The sequence below is a fragment of the Humulus lupulus genome, chromosome 3, assembly GCF_963169125.1.
Source record: "Humulus lupulus chromosome 3, drHumLupu1.1, whole genome shotgun sequence".
Classification (NCBI taxonomy): Eukaryota; Viridiplantae; Streptophyta; class Magnoliopsida; order Rosales; family Cannabaceae; genus Humulus; species Humulus lupulus.
Window position 1 is genome coordinate 9,441,152 of NC_084795.1, and position 27,009 is coordinate 9,468,160.

General features: G+C 35.3%; 3 protein-coding genes across 4 annotated transcripts; all 3 read right to left on the minus strand.

Annotated features, from left to right (window-relative positions):
• Positions 1-909: 909 nt before the first annotated feature.
• LOC133822022 (uncharacterized) lies at positions 910-5,528 on the minus strand. The gene is made up of 4 exons (XM_062254217.1): positions 4,436-5,528; positions 2,203-3,057; positions 1,387-2,124; positions 910-1,304 (listed from the first exon to the last, which is right to left on the minus strand). The coding sequence occupies exons 2-3, from the start codon at positions 3,055-3,057 to the stop codon at positions 2,086-2,088; spliced, it is 894 nt and encodes a 297-aa protein (XP_062110201.1). The 5' UTR covers positions 4,436-5,528; the 3' UTR covers positions 910-1,304; positions 1,387-2,085.
• Positions 5,529-11,212: 5,684 nt separating this feature from the next.
• On the minus strand, positions 11,213-14,482 carry LOC133822023 (uncharacterized). Its single transcript, XM_062254218.1, has 4 exons — positions 14,327-14,482; positions 13,562-13,845; positions 12,464-12,658; positions 11,213-11,639 (listed from the first exon to the last, which is right to left on the minus strand). Exons 2-4 carry the CDS (start codon positions 13,838-13,840, stop codon positions 11,562-11,564), a joined length of 552 nt encoding a protein of 183 aa, XP_062110202.1. The 5' UTR covers positions 13,841-13,845; positions 14,327-14,482; the 3' UTR covers positions 11,213-11,561.
• Positions 14,483-15,198: 716 nt separating this feature from the next.
• Positions 15,199-22,091, minus strand: LOC133822024 (uncharacterized). 2 transcript variants are annotated; one of them, XM_062254220.1, is made up of 14 exons: positions 21,933-22,091; positions 21,639-21,736; positions 21,373-21,439; positions 21,036-21,146; positions 20,425-20,620; positions 20,143-20,228; positions 19,590-19,785; positions 19,031-19,142; positions 17,829-17,956; positions 17,465-17,671; positions 17,229-17,338; positions 16,500-16,629; positions 16,005-16,154; positions 15,199-15,727 (listed from the first exon to the last, which is right to left on the minus strand). In XM_062254220.1, the coding sequence occupies exons 2-14, from the start codon at positions 21,727-21,729 to the stop codon at positions 15,506-15,508; spliced, it is 1,806 nt and encodes a 601-aa protein (XP_062110204.1). In that variant the 5' UTR covers positions 21,730-21,736; positions 21,933-22,091; the 3' UTR covers positions 15,199-15,505. The 2 variants fall into 2 exon arrangements, with proteins under 2 accessions (XP_062110204.1, XP_062110203.1); XM_062254219.1 differs by having other exon boundaries at positions 16,005-16,157.
• Between the last annotated feature and the right edge of the window lie 4,918 nt (positions 22,092-27,009).

Sequence of the window (27,009 nt, forward strand, 5' to 3'; positions counted from 1 at the left end):
AAAAGAATTTTTGGTGCCGAGTTTACTGTTCCAACTAGGAAGAAAAAGAAAGCAAAGACAATTGTAACTAATCCTTGTGAAATTAATCCCTTACAGCCATATGACGAAAAGCAAATGAGGCGTTTTAAGAAATGAGTAATTGGTTTAAAAAAGAATGATAAGCCTATTTCTCTCTTGGCTGGTTCGTGCACAGCGAAATGGTTTATTCAGCTACTTACACCACGTACATGGCTGGACGGACTGGTAAGACTACTGAAATATTTTTTTTTTAAAATATATATAATTTGAATGTGATGTATATATACTTATAATATTTGGCATGCAGCAAATTGATGCAGCTTTAGGGTTGATGAAAGAACGAGTGTACACTTACAAGAAGACTTACTCCGAAAGATTCACCATCGTGGATTCTATGTTCCAACAGTTCTTCAAACCACATTGGGAACAATTCAACAAGAGGAATATCAAATCAAGCTACATTTAGGCAAAAGAAGTGCTTGATTACTTGGTAGGTGATGATAACAATTTCAAAAGGAGTTGGAAAGACATTGACGATGTGTTTACCCCGATTATTTTTTTTTGGGACACATTGGGTGTTGTTAGAGATATCATTGACAAGCTATCTTATAAAAGCTTATGACTTTGATATCACTGTGGTCTCCAACAAGGAGTTTGAGAATAAAATGAGCAGATGGGGAAAAATGCTACCATTTCTAATTCAATCCAGTGGGCTGTTAAGCCATAGGAAAGATGTCCAACTACAAGCAGAGAAAGTGCGTTTTGAGTTCACAAGACTTGGCACAGAAATAAACGAAACTATGTATGAAGAAACTATGTCAACTTCATCTTATTTTTGTCTTTTATTTAAATATATGTATCTTACTTTTGAATATATGTATCTTACTGAATTGAATTAGAAATGGTAGCATTTTTCCCCATTTGCTCATTTTATTCTCAAACTCCTTGTTGGAGATCACAGTGATATCAGAGTCATAAGCTTTTATAAGATAGTTTGTCAATGATATCTCTAACAACACCCAATGTGTCCCAAAAAAATTAATCGGGGTAAACACATCGTCAATGTCTTTCCAACTCCTTTTGAAAATGTTATCGTCACCTACCAAGTAATTAAGCACTTCTTTTGGCCAAATGTAACTTGATTTGATTTTCGGCTTGTTGAATTGTTCCTAATGTGGTTCGAAGAACTGTTGGAACATAGAATCCACGATGGTGAATCTTTCGGAGTAAGTCCTCTTGTAAGTGTACACTCGTTCTTTCATCAACCCTAAAGCTGCATCAATGTGCTGCATGCCAAATATTATAAGTATAGATACATCACATTCAAATTATATATATTTTAAAAAAAAATTATTTCAGTAGTCTTACCAGCCCGTCCAGCCATGTACGTGGTGTAAGTAGCTGAATAAACTATTTCGTTGTGCACGAACCAGCCAAGAGAGAAATAAGCTTATCATTCTTTTTTAAACCAATTATCCATTTCTTAAAGCGTCTCATTTGCTTTTCGTCATATGGCTGTAAGGGATTAATTTCACAAGGATCAGTTACAATTGTCTTTGCTTTCTTTTTCTTCCTAGTTAGATCAGTAAACTCGACACCAAAAATTATTTTCGTTGGAACCCTCCTTCTCTTGAATTCCACCCCAGCCATATCTTCAGGAGATACCACCTTACAGTTAGAGCTATCTTCTCCAACAACGTGCTCCATAATAAATGTACGGTGTGGTGAAGCAAGATGCTCATCTGATACTGAATCCTCAGAATCACTACCTTTACATTGCGAGAGCACCAATTCAATTAGATAATCCAACTTCTCCTCCATTCTTTGTAGGTTACTTTTCAAAGTGTCAATATCAGCTAACAACTTTTCATGGTGGGTGTTAATTGGAGTTGGTATCTCTTTCTGGTCTTGCTCGTGACGATGTCCATCTGCTACATCAGGCTTTGTGGGAGGTTCCTCACGCTCTTCCCTTTCAAATTCCAATTCCACATCATTGTCTACAAAGCTAATAACACGACCCATGAGTAGTTCATCTGGTCCTTGAATAATAGAGTCAAGAAATTCTTTCTATTCGCGTCTTGGATTGAGCGTGGCATTCACAAGATTCTGCAACAAAATAATAAATTAATAAGGTATAAACATTATTTATAAATCACAAACTCAAATAAAATCTTAACGACTTACACTTTTTTTCTTAAATACACCTTCAATATCTTTCTCTTTCAGCATTTTATGCGCTGACCAGCTAAGCATTCTTGGAAAGGCAAGGGGTTGTTGATCAGCAAATGCAGCGAATTTTGTGAAAATTTCATAGGCCCAATATTGCAGAGCAATGGCATAACCATAAATTGTGTACTGAGGTGCTGGTCTTTTTCTCTTTTGCTCAGCATTCTTCAAGTATTTATTCCTTAGCCTTTCCATATCTTTTGTCAAGCCGAATAATGTCTTCTCGTACGATAATCTCCCCCAACGATAGTTGAAGAAGTCATCTTCATTTTCCACCATGGAAAGGACATCAATAAAGCATTTCTTCTTTGGTTCACTAGGTAATAAAAGAGAGTCTACCAAAAAATATAGACCTAATTTCCATACGCCTTCTTTCACATCGCACCTTTTGAATCCATTTTCCAACTCTTCAGAAGACAAACATTCTTTATTGTTCAAGTATGTCTGGAGAAGTCTTTTACTCTTGGTCATTTCTTTATACTTTTTCTGATCCGGAGAAATTCCACAATTCAATCCAGTGATCAAACCAAATTCACTCATTCCAAACCTTGTATTCTGACCACAAATATTAAAATCCAAACAGTATTCGTTCTTTCCTCTACCAACAACTATCCTAAGCAGTAATTGGTGAATAATAACTCCAGAATATTGTAGAGGCAGAGCTAAGAAGAATTTCTTGAATGGTGACTGTTTCGCTCGTTCCAACAAGTCAAATGTCGTGAACTTCGTTATTATTGTACTCATAATGCTCCCTCCCCTATACGCAGCCTTTGCTGGAGAATGCCTTTCAGTAGGAAGCATGAGGAGTGACATCTGAAAAGGTAAATTAAATAAGCGCTTAATACATAACTCAGATATATTCACACTTTCTTCACATACGGTTCACACTAAAATCACACATGGTTCACACCATATCTACACCTTGTTCAGACATAGTTCACCCCAAATTCACACATGATTCACGTATGGTTAACACATTATTCACACTTTGTATGGTTCACACATGGTTCACACATAGGTCACCCAAATTCACACCAACCTCACACATAATTCACACCAAATTCAGACATAGTTCACACTAAATTCACCTCGGTTCACACAAAATTCTAACAAAGTTAGTATTTAGCAAATATATACACATAATAATCTATAAACCATCCCACTGTTGGTCTTGTTTGAGCTAAGATATTTCTCAATCACAAACCCAAAACCCAAAAAAATATTGCTTACATTCTGCAGATATGAAATGATATTTCAAATGAGTTTTTCTATATCATTAAAATATACTAGTTTTTCAATTAAATTCACATATAAACATTAAAAGATCATAAATTGTTGTGAAGTACACACTCCATAAGGATTCAATTAAAAACAATGGAGATAAATATGGTACCTATTCTTTAGCTACTTTGAGCATGTTTGACATTTGATAGTACTCATTTATATATTTGATAACAAACTAGTGCATTTGAGTTACAAGTTTCTTCCAAAATTGATTTTCACTTATATATCATATATAATATGCTAATAAATTTATTCCAATAAACAAAAAGAGATATATACACACTAGAAATTGAGGTCGTGCAGTTTTATAATAGGGTTAGTTAGTGTAGTTTCCTTTTATAATTCACACATTATTCACCATAAGTTCACAACATGGTTCACACACCATTCACACCAAATTCACACATGGTTCACACATCATTCTCACATTGTTCACCATAATTTCGAAACATGGTTCGCACATCGTTCACACACTATTCACACTGAAATCACACATCGTTCATACATCATTCACCATAAAATCGGAACATCGTTCACACACTATTCACACCAAATTTACACACTATTCACACTGAAATCACACATGGTTCACACCAACTTCACTTCATACATGGTTCACACTAAATTCACACCACATGGTTCACACCAATTTCACACATTGTTCACACTGAAATTACACATGGTTCACAACAACTTCACTTCACACATGATTCACACTAAATTCACTCCTTATTTCCCAATTAAAACATGCCTCAAGTAGTTAGAAATTTATCCAAAGTCCAAACCTTACATTCTTCTAACATGATTCCAACCACAACCATCAAATCTCAAAGCATCAATATGACAAATTCAAAATAAACAAAGGAGTCATAAATAATATAACAACAAGGGATCCCAACAACAATACCTTCGGCTAGGGTATCGGGCTTGCAAGGGGAGTGTGGGGTCTTAGGTGTTGTAAACCTTGGGCTCCGGCGACGTGGGCTCAACAATGTGGCTGCTGTTGACGCCGTTTTTCGTCAACAGTGAAAGGAGAGCACGTAAACAATAACTGATAATGGCCAATTGAAATATAACAACACAAACACACGATTTTTACGTGGTTCAGCAGTTAAATCTGCCTAGTCCACGAGTCTCTGTTATTAATACTCAAGATTATCTCTGAAAATTCTTAAGCATGAATTTTTCAGAGTTTTCTCTCAAAGTTCAGATTTTCGGTCCATTACAATGGTGCATGCCCTCTCTATTTATAGAGAAGGCTGCAGAATACTATCCCACATATTTTGGGTAGTTACTCTTTTTGTGTAAATAAAATAAATGGCTTTAAATGCCTATAATCAGATATAAAAGGAAACGTCCCCTGAAGACCAGGGGACGTATAACTGACCAAATAATATCCCACGATTCTAGGGGATTTACAGTAATAAATGAGGATTACATCTCGTATGGACAACACTTATAGATATTCAAGGTTTTTATCATATATCTCCAAGGCCTTAGCTTCCCAGGTTTCTCGTCAGCTTTCGAGCTAGAGATATCTCCCGAGGTCACATGGCTTTCGAGATCGTCTGTGCGTCGAGCTCGGGACCCCTGATCCGAGGTCATCCCTGAGGATGGATGCGTCTTCGGAGCTACCTTTCGAGATCATGAACTCTTCGAGGTCACCACGTTTGAGGTCGTATCGAGCCTTGAAGGCTCGATATTTAATCCTGGAGCATACTTTAAATCTTATGAGTCCACTTGCTGTGAATCCAACTTTCGAGGTTGTATTTATCATGGCTCGAAATCTGGGTATAACAGCTGCGAATCACGGCGAGGCAGCAATGTGGGTTCGTGGGGTCGGGAGCAAGCGGAGGGGATGTGGGCTGTGGTAGATTTGAGAGAGAGAAGGAAGAGTGTAAAAGGGACTGAAAACGAAATGGGTAAGAAAAAAAGGTGGCTGTGGAGATGACGACGCAACTAGGAGGACATGCATCGATGTGGGACGAGGTGGGTGCTGGCCGAAGACGACAACACCACCGCAACTTCGACAGAAAGATAGTTGGGTTTGGGAGGGAGGGTTTTCAACAGGAAGGGGATGAGAAGAGTAAGAAATAGAGTTGTTTCTACATATTAATTTAACAAAGGGGTAATTTTGTCTTAAATAGTCAAAAATGTGAAAATTTTTAACTAAGAGTTAGAGTTATAAATATAAAGCTGATTAGGATTAATCAGTGCAGTTACCCTTCGTGACTCTAAAAAGACTTGATTCAGTGTGACTCTGAAAAAGAAAATTTTATGACACACTAGTGCAGGGCCTGAAAGACTTTATAATTAATTTCGATAACATCACAAAAATTTAGTCATGTCTCCTCAATCAGTTGATTATCATCAGTTTAAGTCAAGTCAAGTCAAGACAAGTCATCTAATTGTAATTACATGATACGTATGGTCTGAATTAGAATTAATCCATTCCTTTTTTATTTTAAAGTACCATATATATATAATCATTTCATTTCATATCAATGAGGTGCCAAAATGCTTTAATTATTATTTTTTCCACTAATAAAACTCTTAATGGTCATGTTATTATTTTTTGTTAAAATATACTACCAATTTTTATTCTTTTTACATTGAAATTTTAAAATACACAATAGTACTCCATTTTTTTTTTATATATTTTCTTTAATAATCGTTTAACTAATATTACTTTTATTTTAAATGTAAAAGAATTGGAAGAAAGGAGAGTTGAGAGAGATAAGAGTGGAAAGAGATATTGTTAAAAAAAAACTCTTAAAAGATGAATAATAAATTATACGACAATTCACTTCTAGAGGCTTCCCTTTAAGTCCTATCGGTGGAGCTCTCAGTATTTCTCGACCCGTGAATAGTTTTCGGCGTGATTTTTTTTTATGACCGTGTATACTGTAGCTATTTAGAGCATTCTGTAAATTTTTGGAAAATTCCGAATAATTTACTGTACCGAAAACTAGGTCCAAACATGTTGCTTTCTACGCGCATACAAAAAATTAGTCACGTGTATAACATATTTGAACTTAGTTTTCGGTACTATAAACTATTCAGAATTTTTTAAAAATTTGCAGGAAGCTCTAAATAGCTACAATATACACGGTCATAATAAAAAAAATTGCGCCGAAAACTGTTCACGGGTCGAGAACACTGAGAGCCCCACCGATAAGGCTTAAAGTGAAGTCCCTATAGGAGAATTCCCCATAAATTATAACGGTAAAGAGAACATTCTTATTATATGTAGAAGAATTATATATATAATTAATAATTTAATGCAGTGTTTTTATATACTAGTGAAAGCAACGTGCAATGTACGTTTGTTTAGTTTTAAAATTGTAAACATTATCTATAATTTTAATAAATATTAATTCACTGTTTTTTTAAATATATATAATAGAATAAATTATAGTACTTTTATAGTATATACAAATATTTATATCAATAATCTCTACATATATGATATCTAAACACAACGTTGACATATATATATATTTACATGGCTACATGACATATATATATAAAATACAATAATATTTAAAAAGAAATTATTAAAAGAAATAAAATAATAATAGAAAAAGTCATAGTGTAGATAATTATATATATGCATCAACTATTTTTAGTTTCTAATATATCTCACAATGTCCTTTGGTAAATTTGATGAAAAAAAAGAGATTCAATCACTTGATAAAAAATAAACTTTCACACAAATTTATAAGATAAACAAAATACTAATTTATTATTTAAATGATCATAAAATATATTATTTTAATTAATTAATTTTTGTTTAATTTTATGTTTGTTCTAGTTTTTTAATTTGACAATGATAACAGAAGATTATATATTATATGTTTAATATAATATTAAGTTTAATTAAATTTTATTTAAATTATAAAATGTATGGTTTTATTATTTTAAAATAATTATCATTGTAATATTCTCAAAAATATCCTATTTTAATTTTTTTAATTAATTATTTATTTAAATTTAAGTCATGTTTACCATCTAATGTTAAATATAAGAATATTCTATTAAATATAAAAATGTTCTATTAAAGTTAATGAAAAAAATAAAAAAACCATTAAAACCAAGAATTTTTGTTATCTACACACTTTTTATATAGAAGAGATTTATGATTTAATTAAATAGTTATCGTAATTAAATACCTAATCAAATTTAAATTCAAACTATATATTTTTTAAATAAATAAAATTTGAAAAATTGAATAAAAAAATGAGAAAAAAATAAGAAAATAAATAGAGTTATTTATAACAATTTTAGAGTGTCATATCATCTCCTTGAGACTCTACTTTGTATAAATACTAGGTGCAAGCAAAGTGCATGTAATGCCCCAAATTTCCTAATAAGGTTTAGGACCTTGATTAGGAGGCTGGGAGGACCATAATTGATTTACTATGTTATTTAATGATAATATGCATGTTTAGGTGTATTAAATATGCATGTGAACCCATTTGTGATTAATTGGGTGATTTTCATATTTTGGCCATTCCGGGCATTTTTTGCATATATGTGAAATGGGCATGGTGCTTTGTTATTATTTGGTTATGCTAGGGTTACCCAGCACAGGACGATCCTAGGAGGTAAGCTAGTGGGAAAGTCACAACGGGATTTAAGCTTGACTTGAAGTAAGTCAAGGGGTATTTAGAGCATTATCGGGTTATTGGGTAATGAGAATTAATATTCGGTGATAAATTGAGAGTTACTAAGATCAGGGGGAAATTCTGAAGGTTTTGACTATAATATCCCCGGGGGTGTTTTCGGGACCCCGAGTGTTAGGATTTGGTTGAGGCTACTTAAGCTTGAAATAACCTTTTAAAAGAATAAAAAGAACGTTCTGTACGTTTCCTCTCCCAAAAAGTTCCATTTTCGTCTTCCGGTCGCGTTTTCGAAGGTATCTGGAGTTCTAGGACTCAGATTCAAGCAAGGATCGAGGCAGAGCAATCCTAAAGAAGATTAGAAGCTTATTAACCGGATGATTTAGTTGAAAACAACTCAATCGGAGGTAATTCAAGTTTAAGTTTTAAGTTTTTAAAAGTTTTTAAGCTTGAATTGGACTTTGTGAATCGTTGAGTTTTTAGTTCGTTTGAGGCTCAGGTTTTGATGTTTTTGGACCATTGGGAAGTTTGTGAACTTTGATTTGATGATTTTGGAATGTTTAGACATGTTTTTGGCAGGTTTTTAAAGGTTAAAAACGAAGAAAAGTGGCTAGTGCAAAGTTTGGCCGCGGCCCTGTTCTAGGGCGCCGCGGCCCTAGCTTGAAGAAGATGGAGGAGGCTCTGCCAGGGGGGCGGGCCGCGACATGGCCATGTAGGGCCGCGACCCTTAAGGGAAAAATTGCCCAAAGTTGTGTTTTTGTGATGAGAATTTAACTCTAAGGGCCTAGGATCGATCCTACTACTTAGTTGAGTGGGATTCGATGTTCCGGAGGCTTGGGTTGGGTTTGGAAGTATTTATTTACTCATTTTGATGAGGTTTTATATTATGGTTGTGACTAGGTTTTCACTAGAGGCTTGGGATCAGGATCGTTCTTGTGGCTCGTTTGTTGGTAACCTGTGCTTGGACCGAAGGTAAGAAAACTACACCCCATGTGTGACATGCATGGCTATTTATGATGCATGTTGGATGTTTAAATGTAAACATTGATAGCATAATGAATGCTTAGCAATCTTGCTCATTTGCATATGATTATTTTTTAGGCATGCTGGATAACTAAGTGTGATGCATGTGATGTACGAGAAACATGTGATTAGGGCATGCCATGGATGATGAATATAAGATTGATCAGAGCTTGAGTCTCTATGTTTGTGCATGATCATAATTATGCTAGCAACTGTTAAGTAAGCATGCTGAATGCCTACGTTTGAATATTCGACATATGACATGTGTTTGGTGGCAATGCTTACTTGTGCATGGTACTGACTCATTAGTCAGAATTGGCAAAGGTGTTAGTATCAACTGTGAAGCTGTGACTCATTAGTCAGGTTCAGCAGTGATACTGGACACTGGTCACACGGTGCTGACTCATAAGTCAGGACAGCTTTAGCGTATTCAATGCAAGCCATCAAAGATTAGATTTAATCGATATCTGCATTGAATGACTCAGAGCATTAATGCTGGACCGACCTCAAGTTCGATGAATATTATAAGCGCTTGTGTGACTTACCCATCAGTCACTCATCTGTTAAGTTAGAGACTTACCCATCAGTCTCTCATCTGTTTAAGGCTAGTGGCTTACCCAGCAGCCACTCTTCTGTTTAAGCTAGTGACTACCCATCAGTCACTCATTTGGTTAGAGCCATTGCAGGAAAGCCCAGGTAACGGTGTCGTTACAAGGCTATGGGCACTGAGCCCCTAGTGACTTGTTTGGAAGTCACTCATTATGGTTTAACAGGACCTCAAAGTGATATTCACTCATCTGATCAGAGCTATGAGCTCTGTATGATCATTTTGATCATCATATGCATGACTTTGGGTGCTGAGCCCCGTAGTGACTTGCTTGTTGGTCACTCAGTATGGTTTATCAGAACCTCCAGTATCGATACACTCATCTGATTAGGATTGACTTGATTGTCCTCCAATCAGAAGGGCATGATTTCTTATTTTGGATACCCCAGCATTGTTTGAATTCATTTGCATGCTTGAATAAAGCTATGTTTGCTAGGCATGCCAGATATGATTTGATATCATGATATGACTGTTTATGAGCATATGAGTTTTCTTGCTGGGCTTCGGCTCACGGGTGCTTTATGGTGCAGGTAAAGGCAAAAAAAAGCTGGACCATCCTTGAGTTGAAGGGCTTAGGTGATGACGTGTACATATGCAGCTGCTCGACCAATACTTGGACGAGGTTTGAAAGAGGAACTAGGGTTAAACCCTGTTTTGTCGCTTAGTACGGCCTGTTGTAAATATTTTATTGTAATAGACCTTTAAATTATATTTTTGGGATCCCAATGTATATAGTAAACATTCTAAATCATACTTAATTACACGTTTATGGCCAAACGACTCGATTAGCAAGTTTAGCACTGTTTGCAATGTGCACTGTAGCGGTATCTGGAGTTGGGGCGTTACAGTGCAAATACACATTTGCTTAGTTTTATTCAAAAAAATTATTAAATATATTTTTTAAGCTTTTATGATTGTCAAATAAATTTTAAATAAATAAAAAATATTATATATTTATATATAAAAGAATGACATAAACATATTAAAAGAAAAATTAAACTTAAACATTATTTATGGATTTTGCAATATATATATGATAACATTTTAGATCATAAACTATATTTTTTAATGTATAAAACATTCATGATATTATTCAAATCACACGTTTATAATTGTTGAAAAAAATTATTTATTCTTAATAGAAGATAAATGTTATTTTAATTTCTTATGTAGCTACACAATCATACTATTTGTATACACACGACACCTATATACAATGTATTTATAATAATGTTTGTTGATATTTAATATGAATATATATGGGAAGTTTCATGTTATATGGATGATAACATAGTAAATTTTTTTAATATGCCAACATAAGTTACTATCCCAAATATATGACAATTTCAATTTTTAGACAAAAATACCCTAACATTCAAACACCCCTTTCCTCCCCCTCTCTCTCTCTCTAACATCTCTCATTCTCTCACTCTTTTAGGCAATAAAATTGCAGTTATATATATATTCAAATAGAGTATCATATTGCTAGAAAATTCTACAACATTTTAGTCATCTATTCACAGTAACCAACTCTAATATGGAAAAAGAACCAACTCAATAACTACCAGAATTTCTCTTTTTTGAACTTCTTTTCAATTTCATATGTCTTCTCCAATTTACTTCTAACTAGTTATGGTCAAGTAAAGACTTCATAGATGGTCCAGGCAATCATATGATCCATGGTTATGTATACCTATGTTGTGTATTTAATACAGTAGTATCATAAGAGCCCTTGTACTCTTAACTAGTAACATTGCTTTAAAATGTTGAACAAGTACCTATCAGTTGTTTTTCACACTTTCTTCAACCCGGGTAAGCGCGTCTGTAAGCACATCAATAGTCCAGTCTTTCACATCTTCCTGTACAAAACATATAAACATGTATAGTAAGCATAATGCCATTGCCTAATTACTCAGGCACGTCTTTTTTTTGTTATTTAATTATAAAAGGCTCAAGCACACTTAGGTAATTCACAATTAAATGATAAAAAATAGTGTAAATAATCCATAAGCAGCATGGTCTAGAGAAAATAAAGGCAGAGTTGCCAATGTAAGAAAAAGTTGAATTTCAAGTCTTCAACAAATTTGATGAAAAATCAATTAGCCTTGCCCACTAACCCATAAAAGAAAAATGTCAGGTAAGAAAACAATGGGCGTAAAAGGCAAATATTACTATTGCCTAGCTATATAAACTATAAAGAATATCAAGGCATACGGAGATCTTAGTTTAACCGGGAACAATAAACACACACTTTACTATAAATTAAAAGGAGCACTAGCGCTAGTCATAAGACTCAGAACATTATATTACTTTGGTCTGAGTTACAGAACCCCCAGAAGATAAGCCAATATGTAAACTTGAAGTACAAACTCAGAAGACTGGTTAAAAATCTAGAAGCCCGATCTGTAAACAACTAAGAAAAACATGGCAATAACATGAAAATAAGCAGCAGATATAGGATTTGTCATAAAATTTGGACGTGTGGCAGAAATTTGGGAAACATAGCAATCATTCTAGAATTGTTTTTCCTTTTCAATAAGTAACGTATTTCCAACAGTCACCAGCCTTTGCTAGCCTTGTTATGTGAACTAAGATGAAAATACTAAGTTTGTGTTAGACAACGAACGCTCTAGATCTAAAAAAACAAAGCATTGGAGTTCGGAAATACTAATGTGTTGCATACCTTGCGTAATGGTTCACCCGTTCTTATTCGTGCATTTGGACGGGCAAGTTTGGATTCAAATGGAGTCCTGGGCCTCACTTCCTGAATTGCTTCCCACTCTTCGCGAGTAAGCATCCTGACTGTGCCTTGACCCTCAGGAGCATCCTCGATTTGCTTTTCAATCCTCTCTTGTACTTTTGAGTCATCATATTCGTACTGCCAACAAAAATCAAGCACATTAATCATTCATAACCAAAAACCTACGTCATGATAATGCAAAAGTGAGAAAGCTATGTTTTGGTTTACTTGTTATTCCCCAGTAGTCATGCAGCTTAACCTTTATAGCAAAATTACAATTTTTCACTGATCAAGAAAATCACATGTTCTTCCACTTTTCTTGCAACTAAGCGAACCATGTAAACAAAATTAAAATTATAAAGATAAATGATCGAAACAATGCAGCACATGAAACCTTCACATCAATGATCTGAATTTTACTTGCTAGAAAATTGAACTGTTAAATTTCTCAACAATAGCCTGATTGAAATGAATTCTAACTCAAAAGCATTACTGAAATGAATCAAGTATAGACTTCTAGTTATATGGCCCTCATTGGGTGAGTGAGTGATGATAAGCTCAAATCCCCATATATGTATCTTATCAATAAAAATTGCCACTCATGGAGCACCAAAAGAAATGTAGCAGAGGACATATTTTCATCAATGATATAAAATCCTTTTGAGAAATTTACATATTTTCTTCTTCCGCTTAAGAGGCTAAAGAGAAGTTTTTGGTAACAAAAGTAGGCACTCCATAAGATTTTCTCATCAGAATAGCTTGATTGAAATAAAATCCATCTCTAAACCATTACTAACATGCCACTAATGACTATTGCACGACTTTTTTTTCTTTCTCAAGAGGTTATTTCAATAATCAATCAACCAACCTCGGTTTCCCAAGTGACTCATAGCCTCCCAAAGTAACGTTTAATTCTTATCCTCAAACAAGGTCCGTCAGTAAGTAAAACTTCATTGAGACAATTTATCAAACACAACTAAGGTATTGCGAAAAAAACATAGTCAAAGGACCAAAAATCTAATTTTTAGAGAAATGGAATACCATATAAAGGAGTTTGGCACCAATGGCTATCCCGATGAAAGCGAGAGTCATGGGCAGAGTCGGGGTGTCAAGGTACTTCTGGCCCTCGGGGACCAGCACCACGAACGCATCATGCTTCTTCTTCTTCCTTCTCTTCTTCTCAAACTCTGCAATTTTCTGCTTCAAACTTTCAGTTGGCCCATTGCGAGGTTGATGATGGAGATGAAGATTATGAGATACATTGCGCAACTGGAATTGCCTCTGAATCAACATTGAGAGTTTTTTACAAGCTCCGTTCATGGTTGCTGAAAGAATTTAAGGGACAATCTCAAAAAGAAGAAATTCCCACTTTGATACTAATGCTAACAATAAATATCTTATATAATTACATGTCACTTAAACTAACATTCTTAAAAACAGAAGATAAACTGAGCAAATTGTACATAGAGCTCAGCCAAGAAAAAAGGTAGTTAACAGATATAACTCTATGAGACCACAAATGAGATGAACTCAACTCATGAAATTGTAAATTAAAAAAAGAAATTCCCTTTTCACATTTGAAGGTCTCTCAATTCATATCAATAACGACTGTCAGCTTATTAAGTTATTCTAAATTAATCACACTTGACAATTCAACTCTACAACGAAGAAACCCGACAACAAAACTACACTCAACAAATCTCAGCAGAATTATAAAAAAGGGATTGAAATTTTAAAAGAAAAAAAAAAACCTGAATCGACGATCACTCATCCAAATCCGATAGGGGGCGGAGAGAGAAAAGAAACCTGGCGGGAAGGAGAGGTGAACAGTGGAGGTGGAAGCCGACGCCGAGCGAGAGAGTAGACCACGACGGCGGTGAATGGAGGAGTGGCTGGTAAATTTTTGGGAGAGGAGCGTTTCCTTCTGTTTTTCTAGTTTAGAATTAGAGATATGATTATATTTAATTTAATTTTCTTTTTTCTACAAATATTCAAAACAGTGCCACAAACACGATTTATGTATTTTATTTTTAAATTAAATATATTTATTCTTAATTAATTAATATATGTTATAATTTTTTTTTTTTAATTAGAGCTGAACTAATCAGTCTAGTAAGCATAATTTTAATTCAATCTAACAAAGCTGATAGTGACAATTGTTTTCACAATATTGATAGTTTTTCCGTAAAAATAATTATAATACTACTACTACTACTACTAATAATAATAATATAGCAGTGCAACAAGAATTAAGCATTAAGTTTTATTTTTTTTAATGAAAAGTGAATAAATCACATAATGATAGGAAAATGCAAGTCTTTTTTTATCTCTTCGTCTCAAATATTTTTATTTCATTCACAAAATGTAAAAAGAAAATATTATAAATGAAAATAAACAAATAAAACTAGAGTTAATTCTAATTTTTCTTTTGGTTAGCTCATTCAATTAGTTTTTTTTCTCCTCTTTTAGGAGATAATTTGAGAGAACGAAAATTTTAGGACATAAGTTGAAATCTAAGGAAATTATTTTTTAATCCAGAAAAAGTCAAAAATTACTTGTATAATTTAACAATATTCAGGGAATTTATGTTTTTATATGTTCTTATAAGATCAGTTGTCCATAAGTGAGAAAGCTTATACAAAATCCTATCTAAACTAATTTGATGAGTGAAATTTCAATTAGACAAGAAAACCTAAAATTTTACTACAAAACAAAGATTTAAATGCAAAATTGCATGTTACATTACATTTCATCCAACAAGAAGCAAAGCATCACCTATTTTCTTTCTATTTCCATGGACAAAGGGGGCAAAGCTCATTGTATGCTAATTGCTGCTATCAAAATCTTGGTAAGTCCAAAATTTCTTAACCAAAATTTTCTTAAACATAATGGAAAATCAACAAATGCCAAAGAACTAATCATGGTTAAAAAAAATTCCTCAAACTGGAGTAAGAGAGTTTGTTGATAACAAATCGCCAAGTTAACTCATCGCCAAAGCCTGCTAATGAAACCCTTTTTGTCCTTCTTCATCCTATTTTCAAGAGATGGGAAATCAATGAAGTTGTAGGCAAGGTCCAGTACAATGGGATTTCGAGGAATTGCCTGAAAGGCTGGAGGGAAAGCTTCGATGCGCGGAACACTTTTCACTGTTGGATCCCCGATGGCAGTTTCATAGCTCTCAAGTTTCTCAAGGAGGAATTTCTCCAACTGAAGAATAAAATCAATATATCAAATGTCAACAAGATGTAACTTCTAATTTCTAGTCCAAGAAGAGTTGTCCATGGACACCAAAAGCCTTGTCTCAAAGAAAAATACTTGAGAAACACCAGTTTTGCTTCATATGATATATAATAAATCCTTTTGTTGCTTAAGAAAATGAAATGCAGCGTCTATAGATACTTATATCATAAAAGACAGATAAAAAGTGCTTTTTTGCTTTTTAATCAACATTTAACAATAAAATGCCGTAAGAAATAAAGTATACCTTCTTGTCAGCTGCAGTTAATGATATGTTAGATATCTTCTTAGAGAGATTTTCAGGGGCCTTCAGTTCTTCCATGATCCCTGTTGCATGCTCTATGCAAATGTTGGATCTGCACTCCTCACACAATGTCTTCAACTCTTTGATCATTATCTGCTGAGCCCCAAAAAAATAAGGACAAAAATCCCATTTAGTTGATAGTTAAAGTTAAATTTAGTCTTCAGAATCAGACCACGTCATCACATTTGGCTAGCCTTGATCTCTGTTATTTGGTAAAATCGTCCAAAAATGTACACGGTCATCTTATTACTGGTAAAACTAAAAGTATAGGCCCTAGTTTAAATATAAGTAAAGCATGGCTACTTGAAAGTTCTAACATATACATGAAATGCAGAAAACCTAAATAAATTTCAAGATGCCAAATAATTTTCATTTAGTTTCACAAACAAACAAAAAAAAACCGACGGAAAGAAAAAATGATTATGCTCATCATTGCACCTGATCACCATCACTAGTAGCCTGGTATTTCTTTAACACATTCTCAGCAAGAGAACAAGCACGGCAGAACAATGTGTAAGCTTCCGCCCTCATACCAGCCATGCTGTATGATTTACCCAAAAAGAAACACCTACAAAGAAGTAGAAGGTATGATTCAAAAGTTATGTACTATCACTCTTTGCTTTCTTTTTATTGTAGGAGTCCTCTATCCCTTGTACTTTACTTTTATTTGTATATAATGAGATATATAAAAATAGACATAAATAATATATTTCTTTTTCCAATTAAGAGAGAGGAAAAAAAGGATAAATGTAATATCCTTTGCTGCCACAAATCAATTGATTAAAAAAAATCCAAGAAAATTTGGGTAGGATACTAAAAATAAAATAGCTTAAATGGTCAAAAATTGGAATAATGAGCAGACTGGCAAAAAAACTAGTGTGTGTGTGTGTGTTGGGAGGGAGGGGGGCACGAGGAAATAGCTTAAATGCTCATGAAGAAAAATATTTTTCCAAACATGTGGTCTATATACAATCATCAAATTACTAATCAAGCAAAAGAAATGACAGTTATGAATTCACTTTGAATGAAAAAGTGTTGCTAGAATGACAGATATGGTTCAAAATTTTAGCGCATAACAGATTTCCATGAAAATAAGTATAGAAAAGCATTCAAGTGAGTAAAGAAATTTTGAAGAGAAGTAAAATAGCTATTTGATGAGAAGCAAACCTCTGGGCTCGAAAGACCAAACTTTTCAACTCGCAGTCTTCAGCAAAAGCAATTTCTTCTGGCTTTCTATCTCTACCAGAACTGACTAAATCAGACAGATCAGAAGTATTCTGCAGACCACAGACACAACATCAGTTGACAAGGTTAGTTATTTGGAATTTTCAGCGGTTAGTATAAACTATTTTCAATGAAAAAATGCAATAAACTTTAAATTAAAAAACATAAGAGAAATTAACCTGCAGTAAGAGGTCATACAAACGAACAAGCTCTTCAGGTTTAGTGCCTTTCTCATTTTTGTCGTCACGTTGCCTAGTAAGCTTACTCTTTGCAATGCTAACCAGCAATTGGTTGCGTTCAATGGTTCTTTGTCCTAATACAGCACTAACAGCTTTATCAAGACCATTTAGGTCATCTTTCACGTTTTCAGAACTACCTGCACTGACCTAGAATATACATTACATCAGGTATAGCACTCTACTAAATAGAAGGTACTGAAATCACGTCATAATTTTGAACAGATAAAAGAGGTTGGATAAGAAAGAAGGTACAATTATTAAGGTAACAAGAACAATTCTACAAGCACAAGAAGAAACTGCATACCAAATCACTGCGGATAAAACTCCTAGCCTCATGATAAGCAGTAAAAACTTTGTCAAAAATGGCAAGTCTTTTCTCCCCGGGAAGTGAATCAGCTGTAGGACCATGTAAATCCTTCTCCAATTCTTGAGCTGCACAAGTTCAAGTACACAAAATACTTGAGAATGCTTATTCAGATTATAAATGTTAAAAAAAGAAGAGAAAAACTACACTCAATGCACACAGCTAATGTTTCCCATAAAATATTTAGGGCCTGCTGCCATTAGGGAAGATAATATTTCCAGGATGAACAATATAAGATAAACCACACACAAATGTTGAAATTTCCAGGATGAACAATATAAGGTAATATTTGTAGCAAGTAGCAACTAATACAAAGATAATATAATCTAATAGTGACCCCCTCCAAATTATTGCATAAATGTTATTAAACAAGTTAGAATAACAACAATTCAAAGATCGGAATTCATTGATATAAAATCATTGATTCTACTTACTCTATAAATACTGAGCAAAAATCCCATGATAGTGTTTGCTACTTTCCAAAATCACAAATTTTGAGTAACTCACGCATAGGGTGTTCACACAGGCACAACCTCCCAACCCAAACAAAAAAATAAATTATTGAAAAAAAAACAAATATATGTCTATGGAGAGTAAGTCATTAAGGAAAGAAAAAAAAAACAGAGAAGAAATTTGCATAGTAAATAGGAGGGGAAGCTGAAATTTAATATAGAGACAGTAAGTTGGTTGCCAGCTCCTCTCTTTTAAGAAAAAAGTAAAATAGAATAACAAAATATGAGAGGAACAAGGAATTAAAAGAACAGAGATGAGGAACTGAGGTTTAAGGAAAAGTGGAAACATATCAAACATAACGGCGAGCAGGAAAATAATTTTTTGGAAAAGGGAAATACTTTACTGTAGAACTATGAAAGATGGCAGCTAATTTAAATTGGCTTTATCTGTTTTTAATTTCTTGGCACCGAAATTCTCATTTTTTGTATTGAATGAATAGTGATTGCTAGAGTTTTAGGCATCAGTATTCTTATTTAAGATATTTAATTTGAAATTTTTCTGCCAAGAATTATGAGAAGAAAATTAGTATCACACAAACCACAGATAATAATACGATGTTTAGAGTGCAAACATATTTTTTATTTGAGGATAATTCTTAGTACCACATGTATAATTTATGACTAACAAACCTTTTAAAATGGCAACCCGTGTCTTAGCATTAGATATTGGAAACCTGTGACCAAGCCAATGGAACTCAGTCAATGATGCAGCCTGTTGAGATCTGGTTTCTGCCATAACAGCCTACAAACAAATAAGGTGCAAGACATGAGCACAAAAGACACAAGTTTTCTAAAAATAAATAAAAGAAAAACAAAGGGTGGAACAAAACCCCTCAACTGCATTAAAAAATTGCGCACTTATGAGCTCACATGATGTCACAATATTATTTTGACAAGAAACATTCACCTTTTTTTTAACACATTTTTTTATTTTTTAAATATACAAATACATGGACTTAAACTCCAAAGCACTCATCACACACTCACCTAACCAACAACTTAAGCTAGCTTCAAGTAACAAGGAACACGTACCATTATCAATGAATAAGGACAGCCCAGTGATGAAGAAAAAATCCAAACAAATAATTACAGTAAAGAATTCAAACCCATAATAAAGCATATTACTACACACAAGAGCAATGTTACATATGCAATGGTAACAACTCAGTTTTGATACATTCAAACTAACCTCCAGTTTAGCCTTAAAGAGGTCAAGTGCTGGACCTTCCATCTCACCAATGTTTAGGAGTTCAGAGGCTTGTAGATTTGACTCGCCAATCTTATGTAAGCAGTATCGGATGCTAGGTTCTAGTTCCTCAACACGTTCACGACACAAAACTTGATTTTCCAGGTCTCCATACTTCCCAAGTTCCTCATACACAGCCCTAATGTGTCAGCAATAAAGTAAAAAGCCTCAATATAAATTGGACTAGCCTATTCAACTAAAATCCAGTCACACCATCCAAAATTAACATACTTTGCAAGAGGTTTAATTTTCAACAACAAAATCATTAAAAACCTTAAAGAAGAAAGATGTATGCACAGAAGCCAAATAAAAGTGACATCCACGAGTGTCAACAATCCCATCTTGAAATTTTTGTTAAAAAAGTTATAAAAGACATTCAGGATAAATGGTAAGAAAAAAAAAACATAAATTTTCGGAGGGGACACCAAATTATTACTATGGATTGTAAGCAGCACTAATAAAAATTGACATGTTTCATTCAAGATGAAAAATTCACCTGGCACTTTTGAAGTTTTTCAATGCTATCTCCCAATTTTGGTCTTGTTCAAATAACAAATTCCCTTTCATAAAGGAGGCATATGCCTGAAAATTCAAATTCAAAGTTTAAGCATATAAAAATAACCAAAGATGATTGCAAAATATGTGTGCACCTGTGTATATTCCATCTTTTTGTCTTACCATGTGTGTAACAGTTACTTCGCATAACATGCTAACAATCATAACTAAAGACACAAATTCTGAAATTCTATAATTTTAACCAATATGCTTATTCACAAACCTCAGCTTCTAAAGAAGTTCTGGAGTCTCCTTTAATTGCGCACAACTGTGCAAAAAGTGTAGCCCACTTTACTGCCTTCCTGAGCCTACCAATCAAATAGACTCTCTGGCGTGCATTTGGACCATCTGGTAGCTGTCTCTTTTCCATGGCATGGCTCCACGCTCTCTCCGCCGTATAAAGAACCAGATGAAGAAATCTATTAAAATTAAAAAAAAAAAAAACAGAATCATTAAGCACAGGATAATTCCAAACAACTCCAAGCTATGAGTTTGCTACATAAACCATAAAACTAGAAGAAAACTCAAACATTCTAAAGACCAGCTGACTCTAAAGTAATACCCCTCACATTGTGTACATTTTTCTTTTTCAAGTTTTAAAGGCATTGCATATGTAACTTTTATTCACAACACAATCCAATCCAAGAGAATAAACATGGAAAACAATATGAATAAAATCATAAAATCTTTTATTAGCTTTAATCAATAGGTTAACCATTCCAGCAAAAAAAAATCAGAAGTAAAGATATCATGACTACATTTATTCTTATCTTCGCTACCATAAATGACAATCATTTTAAAAGATAAGGTAAATATTTGAACAGCTAGACGCACCTCACTTCAGTTACTGTAGATTCAGTTATTGATCGGCGGGTGTATTTCCCACGGCCATGAGTGAACTTCAACGATTTATATAGCCTCCTCAGCCGAGCCGTGCAATACCTCCTATGAATAATCAATGTCATTCACCCCATTACCAAATTACATCAACATCAAATTGGAAGCATATCAAGTCTAGAGATGACACTGATAACATTACAAGTAAAAGTAATAATAACGATAGCATAGGGATAGTAACAAGACATTACACGCCAAATACTAAAAGCTTCTCATGGGACAAAATTTACAAAAAAAAAAGATGTCAATAGTGAAATTAAAAACCCATATATACCGATAGCGAGTGTAGTCTCCATGCCGCAACCCATGCTGCATCTGAGCAGATTTCAATAGCTGCAACACTGTAAGCATAAAATAAATAAATAATAGAAAAATTAATTGAAACGATAATTTACAAAAGCATTTGGTTACTGAGATAATACCTGAATTTTCCACCAAAAAAAGAAGAAAAAAAAGGGAAAATCCCAAAATGTAAGCAATTAGTACATTAAAAAGAAACTGAGAAAGGAGGGCAAAGGGAAAAGAGATCAGAGAACAAACCATTGATAGAGAATTTAGGGATTATCTGATCAGAGGAGTTGGATTTGGGATCGTCAATTTCCATACCGGAAGGTTGATTCTCTTTTCCCATTTCGAACCTTCAGTAAAACAATTACAACAAAGACATAAATCACGAAACTAATCGAAGGAAATTTGCATCAAGGTGGCTGTGATTGAGATAATTATATGAATAAAAATGTTAACATGGGATTTGGACTCTGCTTGGAATTATTGATGATGCTATATATTCATACATATTGCTACATGTACAAATATATATATATATATACGTACTAGGGTTTAGTTGGGTGAATGTAGGAGGTGAGTGGTGGTGGCGATGAAACTTAGAGATGGCGGAGGTTGAGCTCAATCCCCCTGAAGTCGTACTGGACGAGGTGACGTGATCTTCGCTTCTTTTGTTGAACCAAGAAAGACTGTCGTTCGGAACAAATAAATTAAGTATCACGAGAGGTCCCAACTTTTCTTAAAAATATCACTTACATCCCCAATTTTTATTTTGTAACACTTAAATCCCCAAATTCATTACATATGTTTTGTATAAGAAAAACAAAAATAAAATCTATGAAACATTTAATATTACATGGCTGTTATTTTTGTTTTATAATTACGAATATACATCAAATAAAATATAGAGTAGATTTACACATAATAAGACATAAAATAAGCCCAACACCTTCAATTTTCCTCATCTTCAACGTATTCAACTCATTAATCATATCTCCACTACCATGATTTCTACAAACCCAAAACAAAAGTACAAACTAATTATACATAGTTGATTTTTGGTTTTTTCATGATTTTTTTATACGTGAAACTCTAAAATCGGTAGAAAACCAATTTGATTTTATAGTTCTCGATGGTGTTTAATTTCCAACTCAAGGGATCTTGAAAATCAAGATTTTTATGAAAAAATAATTTGGCTGGTTGATGTCCCACTTGATAGAACTCGATGAAATTTGTAACACTCTGGTTAACCCAGAATAGTTACGGTGAACCGAAAATTTGACTTGCTACCCGAGTCCTTTAGTTAAAAACGTGCATCTAAGTGTTATTAACAGGCTAAGGTGGAAAAACAATAAAAATGAAGAGTATATTTTATTTAATACATAAAACTGTTTATGGGTCCATAAAATCTTTTACAAGTTATTTACAACTCAAAATGGTCATTACTGTTTCAAATTTACAAACCCGCCGACCTAAGCTGCAAAAATAGGATAAACCCCCTAGTTCCTCCAAGAACGCCTTGGCCGTGGTGGTCAAGCAGCTGCACATGTACACATCACCACCTAAGCTCTCCACTCAAGGTTGGGTGAGCTTTTCTTTCCCTTTATCTGCACCACATAGCACCCATGAGCTAAGGCCCAGCAAGAAAACACAATATAGCATGATATAATATCAACAATGATCATAATAATCATTCAGGACTTTCAGTCCAAGACAGGTAAGTGACAGTCGCAAAAGTCACTAAGGTGGGTACAACTCCCTTTAGCCATGTGACGATAGGGTCACTGAGGCTTAACAGAAAAGTGAACATTTCACTAGCTTAAACAAGATAGGTGCATGGTGACTAGTCACCAACATAACCTTCCTCAAGACCATAGAGTCATAACCCTGGAACATCGTTCCCTAGCCTGTGTCAAACGGTCACCTAGGCCTTAGGCCCTGGCTCTGAGTAACTAGCTTAGACTAGTCAAGTGCTTATAAGTTTCATCGACCTTAGGGTCGGTCCAGCATTAATGCCTTAGAGTCATTCAACGCTGATATCGATTAGATCTAATCTTCACTCGGCCCTGCGTACAAGACGCTTATGCCGTTTCTGACTCTTAGGTCAGTAATACGCGACCAATGTCGTCCCTGACTAATCAGTGCCATACACAAGTAAACATCATCCGCTAGCATTTAATATGCAATCCATGTTCACATTTATCAACCAACATGCCTCAACAACACTCATGCATGTCATATACACAGGGTGCAGTTTTCTTACCTCAGGTTCGAGCGAGAAGTATTATAAGAACGACTCCTAAGAATAATCAACCTTTTGGTTCCTTAGCGGTTACCTAATCACAACCAATTATAACATCCATTAATGAAAATTAACAATGAAAGGGTCTTAACCTAAACCCCACTCTCGGGACCTCGAAACATGCCCACACGGTGAGTAGATTCGATCTCGGGCCTTAAGGATTGAAACCCCGAGCCAAAAACACTTAAAAACACTCAAAACGAGACTTTGGAGAAACAGAGTAGCACTACAGCGCTGCTCCCTAGTGCCCCGTCACTATACACAGAACCCCCAAAACACCCACAGGAATCCTGTGTAGCGCTACAGCGCCCTAGGATGGGCGCTGTAGCGCTACCACCAGACCAGCACTCCCCTGAAACTTTCTTCTTCGACTCCTTCGATTCCAACTTGTTTCCAATGCTTCCAAATCCCATTTTTGGTGCCAAATGAACCCAAAAACCATCCTAACATACCCCAAACATCATAATCATAAGAACCCTAGCCAAATCTCCCAACAAAACCAAGTATTCAACCTAGAAATCACAACAGAAAACTAGAACCAAAACAGGGCAAACCGGAGAATTTAATGGCTAGAAACTTACCCCAAGCTCAGCTTATGATGCTCTTCAAGGGTGGAACACACTCCCAAATTCCCAAGGCTTACTTCCCAAGCTTGAATCCTCAATAATGGTTCAAAAATCACAAAGAACACTGAAGGAGAAAAGGTACGGGAAGGCTCTTGAAGATGCTCTGTTTTTCTACTTCTTTTACAGCCTAAAATGGTTTATATCAATCCTAGGGGTGAAAAGACCAAAATACCCCTAGGTCTAATAAGGGTTTCTAAAGGCCCCCAAGGGCAAATTTGGTATTTCCTCCTTATCTCGTTATTCATAATTAACGCTCTTCGATTCCCGCTATACTCGATATTCTCAAACACCAATAATTCATATCTCGTTACCCTTTAATTCACGACAACGCTCTAATCATTAAAATCACCCCGAGACTCATCCCGAGCCCCGAACTTAAACCTGTTATGACTAGACCGCTAATCAATATTCCATGATCGTCTCGTGCCGAATAGCTCGAACAAACCCACGTTATAATGTGGTCTCAACAATATGTCACCGACATGCATACAAATATACAATTATGCTCTCAATAGGCCAAATTACCAAAATACCCCTATTATCAAATGTGGACACACATGCATGCATATAACATCATATTATCATATAATTCACATAAACATGCACATTATCAATTAATGGCATAATTAAACAGTTATGGCCCTCCCGGCATACTAATCTAGCCATTAAACCGCATTAGGGATTACAGGGCATTACAACTATCCACTCCTTATAGAAATTTCGTCTTCGAAATGTACGTGAACAGCTCAGGATACTGACTTTGCATGTCTGACTCCAACTCCCAGGTCGCTTCCTCGACCTTGTTGTTCCTCCACAATACCTTAACTAAAGGTATCATCTTATTCCTGAGGACCTTATCCTTTCTGTCAAGAATCTGAACTGGCTGCTCCTCAAATGAGAGATCTGGCTCAAGCTCTAGATCCTCATGACTCAAAATATGGCTCACATCAAATACATACCTCTGAAGAGCTGAAACATGAAATACATTATGCACGGCTGACAACGCCGGAGGCAAAGCCAATTTGTAAGCCACTTGACCAACCCTCTCCAGGATTTCAAATGGACCTACAAATCTAGGACTCAACTTGCCTTTCTTCCCAAACCTTCTCGCCTCTTTCCATGGTGAGACTCTAAGGAAGACATAGTCTCCCACTGAGAACTCCACATTCCTACGCTTGGGATTTGCATAACGTTTATGTCTAATTTGAGAAGCGAGCATCCGAGCTCTAATCTTCTCAATGGCCTCACTGGTCCTCTGAACTGCCTCAGGACCTAAGTATCTCCTTTCACCTGTCTCATCCCAATGAATGAGAGATCTGCACTTCCTACCATACAGCATCTCATAAGGTGCAACTCCAATGGTAGACTGATAATTGTTGTTGTAGGAGAACTTTATCAAAGGCAGATACTTACTCCAAGATCCACCAAAGTCCAGCACACATGCTCCCAGCATGTCTTCCAATATCTGGATCGTCCCCTCAGATTGCCCATCTGTCTGAGGATGATAAGCAATACTGAACTTTAGTTGTGTCCCCATGGCTTTCTGCAAACTCCCCCAGAACTTGGAAGTAAAAGTAGGGTCCCGATCTGACACGATCGACCTTTGTGCTCCATGGAGGCGCACGATCTCTCTCACATAGAGATTTGCATACTAGTCAACTGTATAAGTAGTCCTCACTGGCAAGAAGTGTGCTGACTTGGTGTAGCGATCCACTATCACCCAAATAGAATCATGCTGACCAACGGTCCTGGGTAAGCCCACCACGAAATCCATCGTGATGTTCTCCCACTTCCACTCTAGGATATCCAGAGGCTGCAATAACCCTGCTGGCCTTTGATGCTCAGCCTTGACCTGCTGACATGTCAAGCACTTAGCCACATACTCTACTACATCTCTCTTCATCCCTGGCCACCAGTACAACGATCTCACATCCTGATACATCTTCGTAGTGCCTGGATGCAAAGAGTAAGGTGTAGTATGAGATTCATCCAGAATCTCTCGCCTCAAGGAAGTGTCTAACGGAACACATATCCGCCCCTTGTATCTCAACAAGCCTAACTCAGACACTGTATAATCTTTGAATGCTCCAGCCAGAACATCCTCTTTGATCTTGATCAGCTGTGGATCACTCAACTGACCCTCCTTAATCCTCTCTAACAGCGTAGACTGTAGCATAATATTAGCCAACTGGCCCACCAGCAACTCTATACCAGCTCTGGTCATATCATTTGCTAACTCTATGGCTATCAGCCTCATACCATGAATTTGTCCCGGACCCTTCCAGCTTAAAGCATCAGCTACCACGTTGGCCTTTCTTGGATGATACAAAATCTCACAGTCATAATCTCTTACTAACTCCAGCCAACGCCTATGTCTCATATTCAAGTATTTATGGGTGAAAAAGTATTTCAGGCTCTTGTGGTCTGTATAAATCTCACACTTCTCTCCATAAAGAGAAGCCTCCATATCTTTAAAGTAAAGACCACCGCCGCCAACTCTAAATCATGAGTGAGATATCTCTTTTCATACTCCTTCAATTGACGAGAGGCATAAGCAATTACTTTCTCTGACTGCATCATAACACAGCCCAAACCCTGATGAGAAGCATCACAATAAATCACAAACTTCTCTTGATCTGTCAGAAGACTCAGAATCGAAGCTGTAATCAACCTCTGCTTCAGTTCCTGGAAGTTGTTC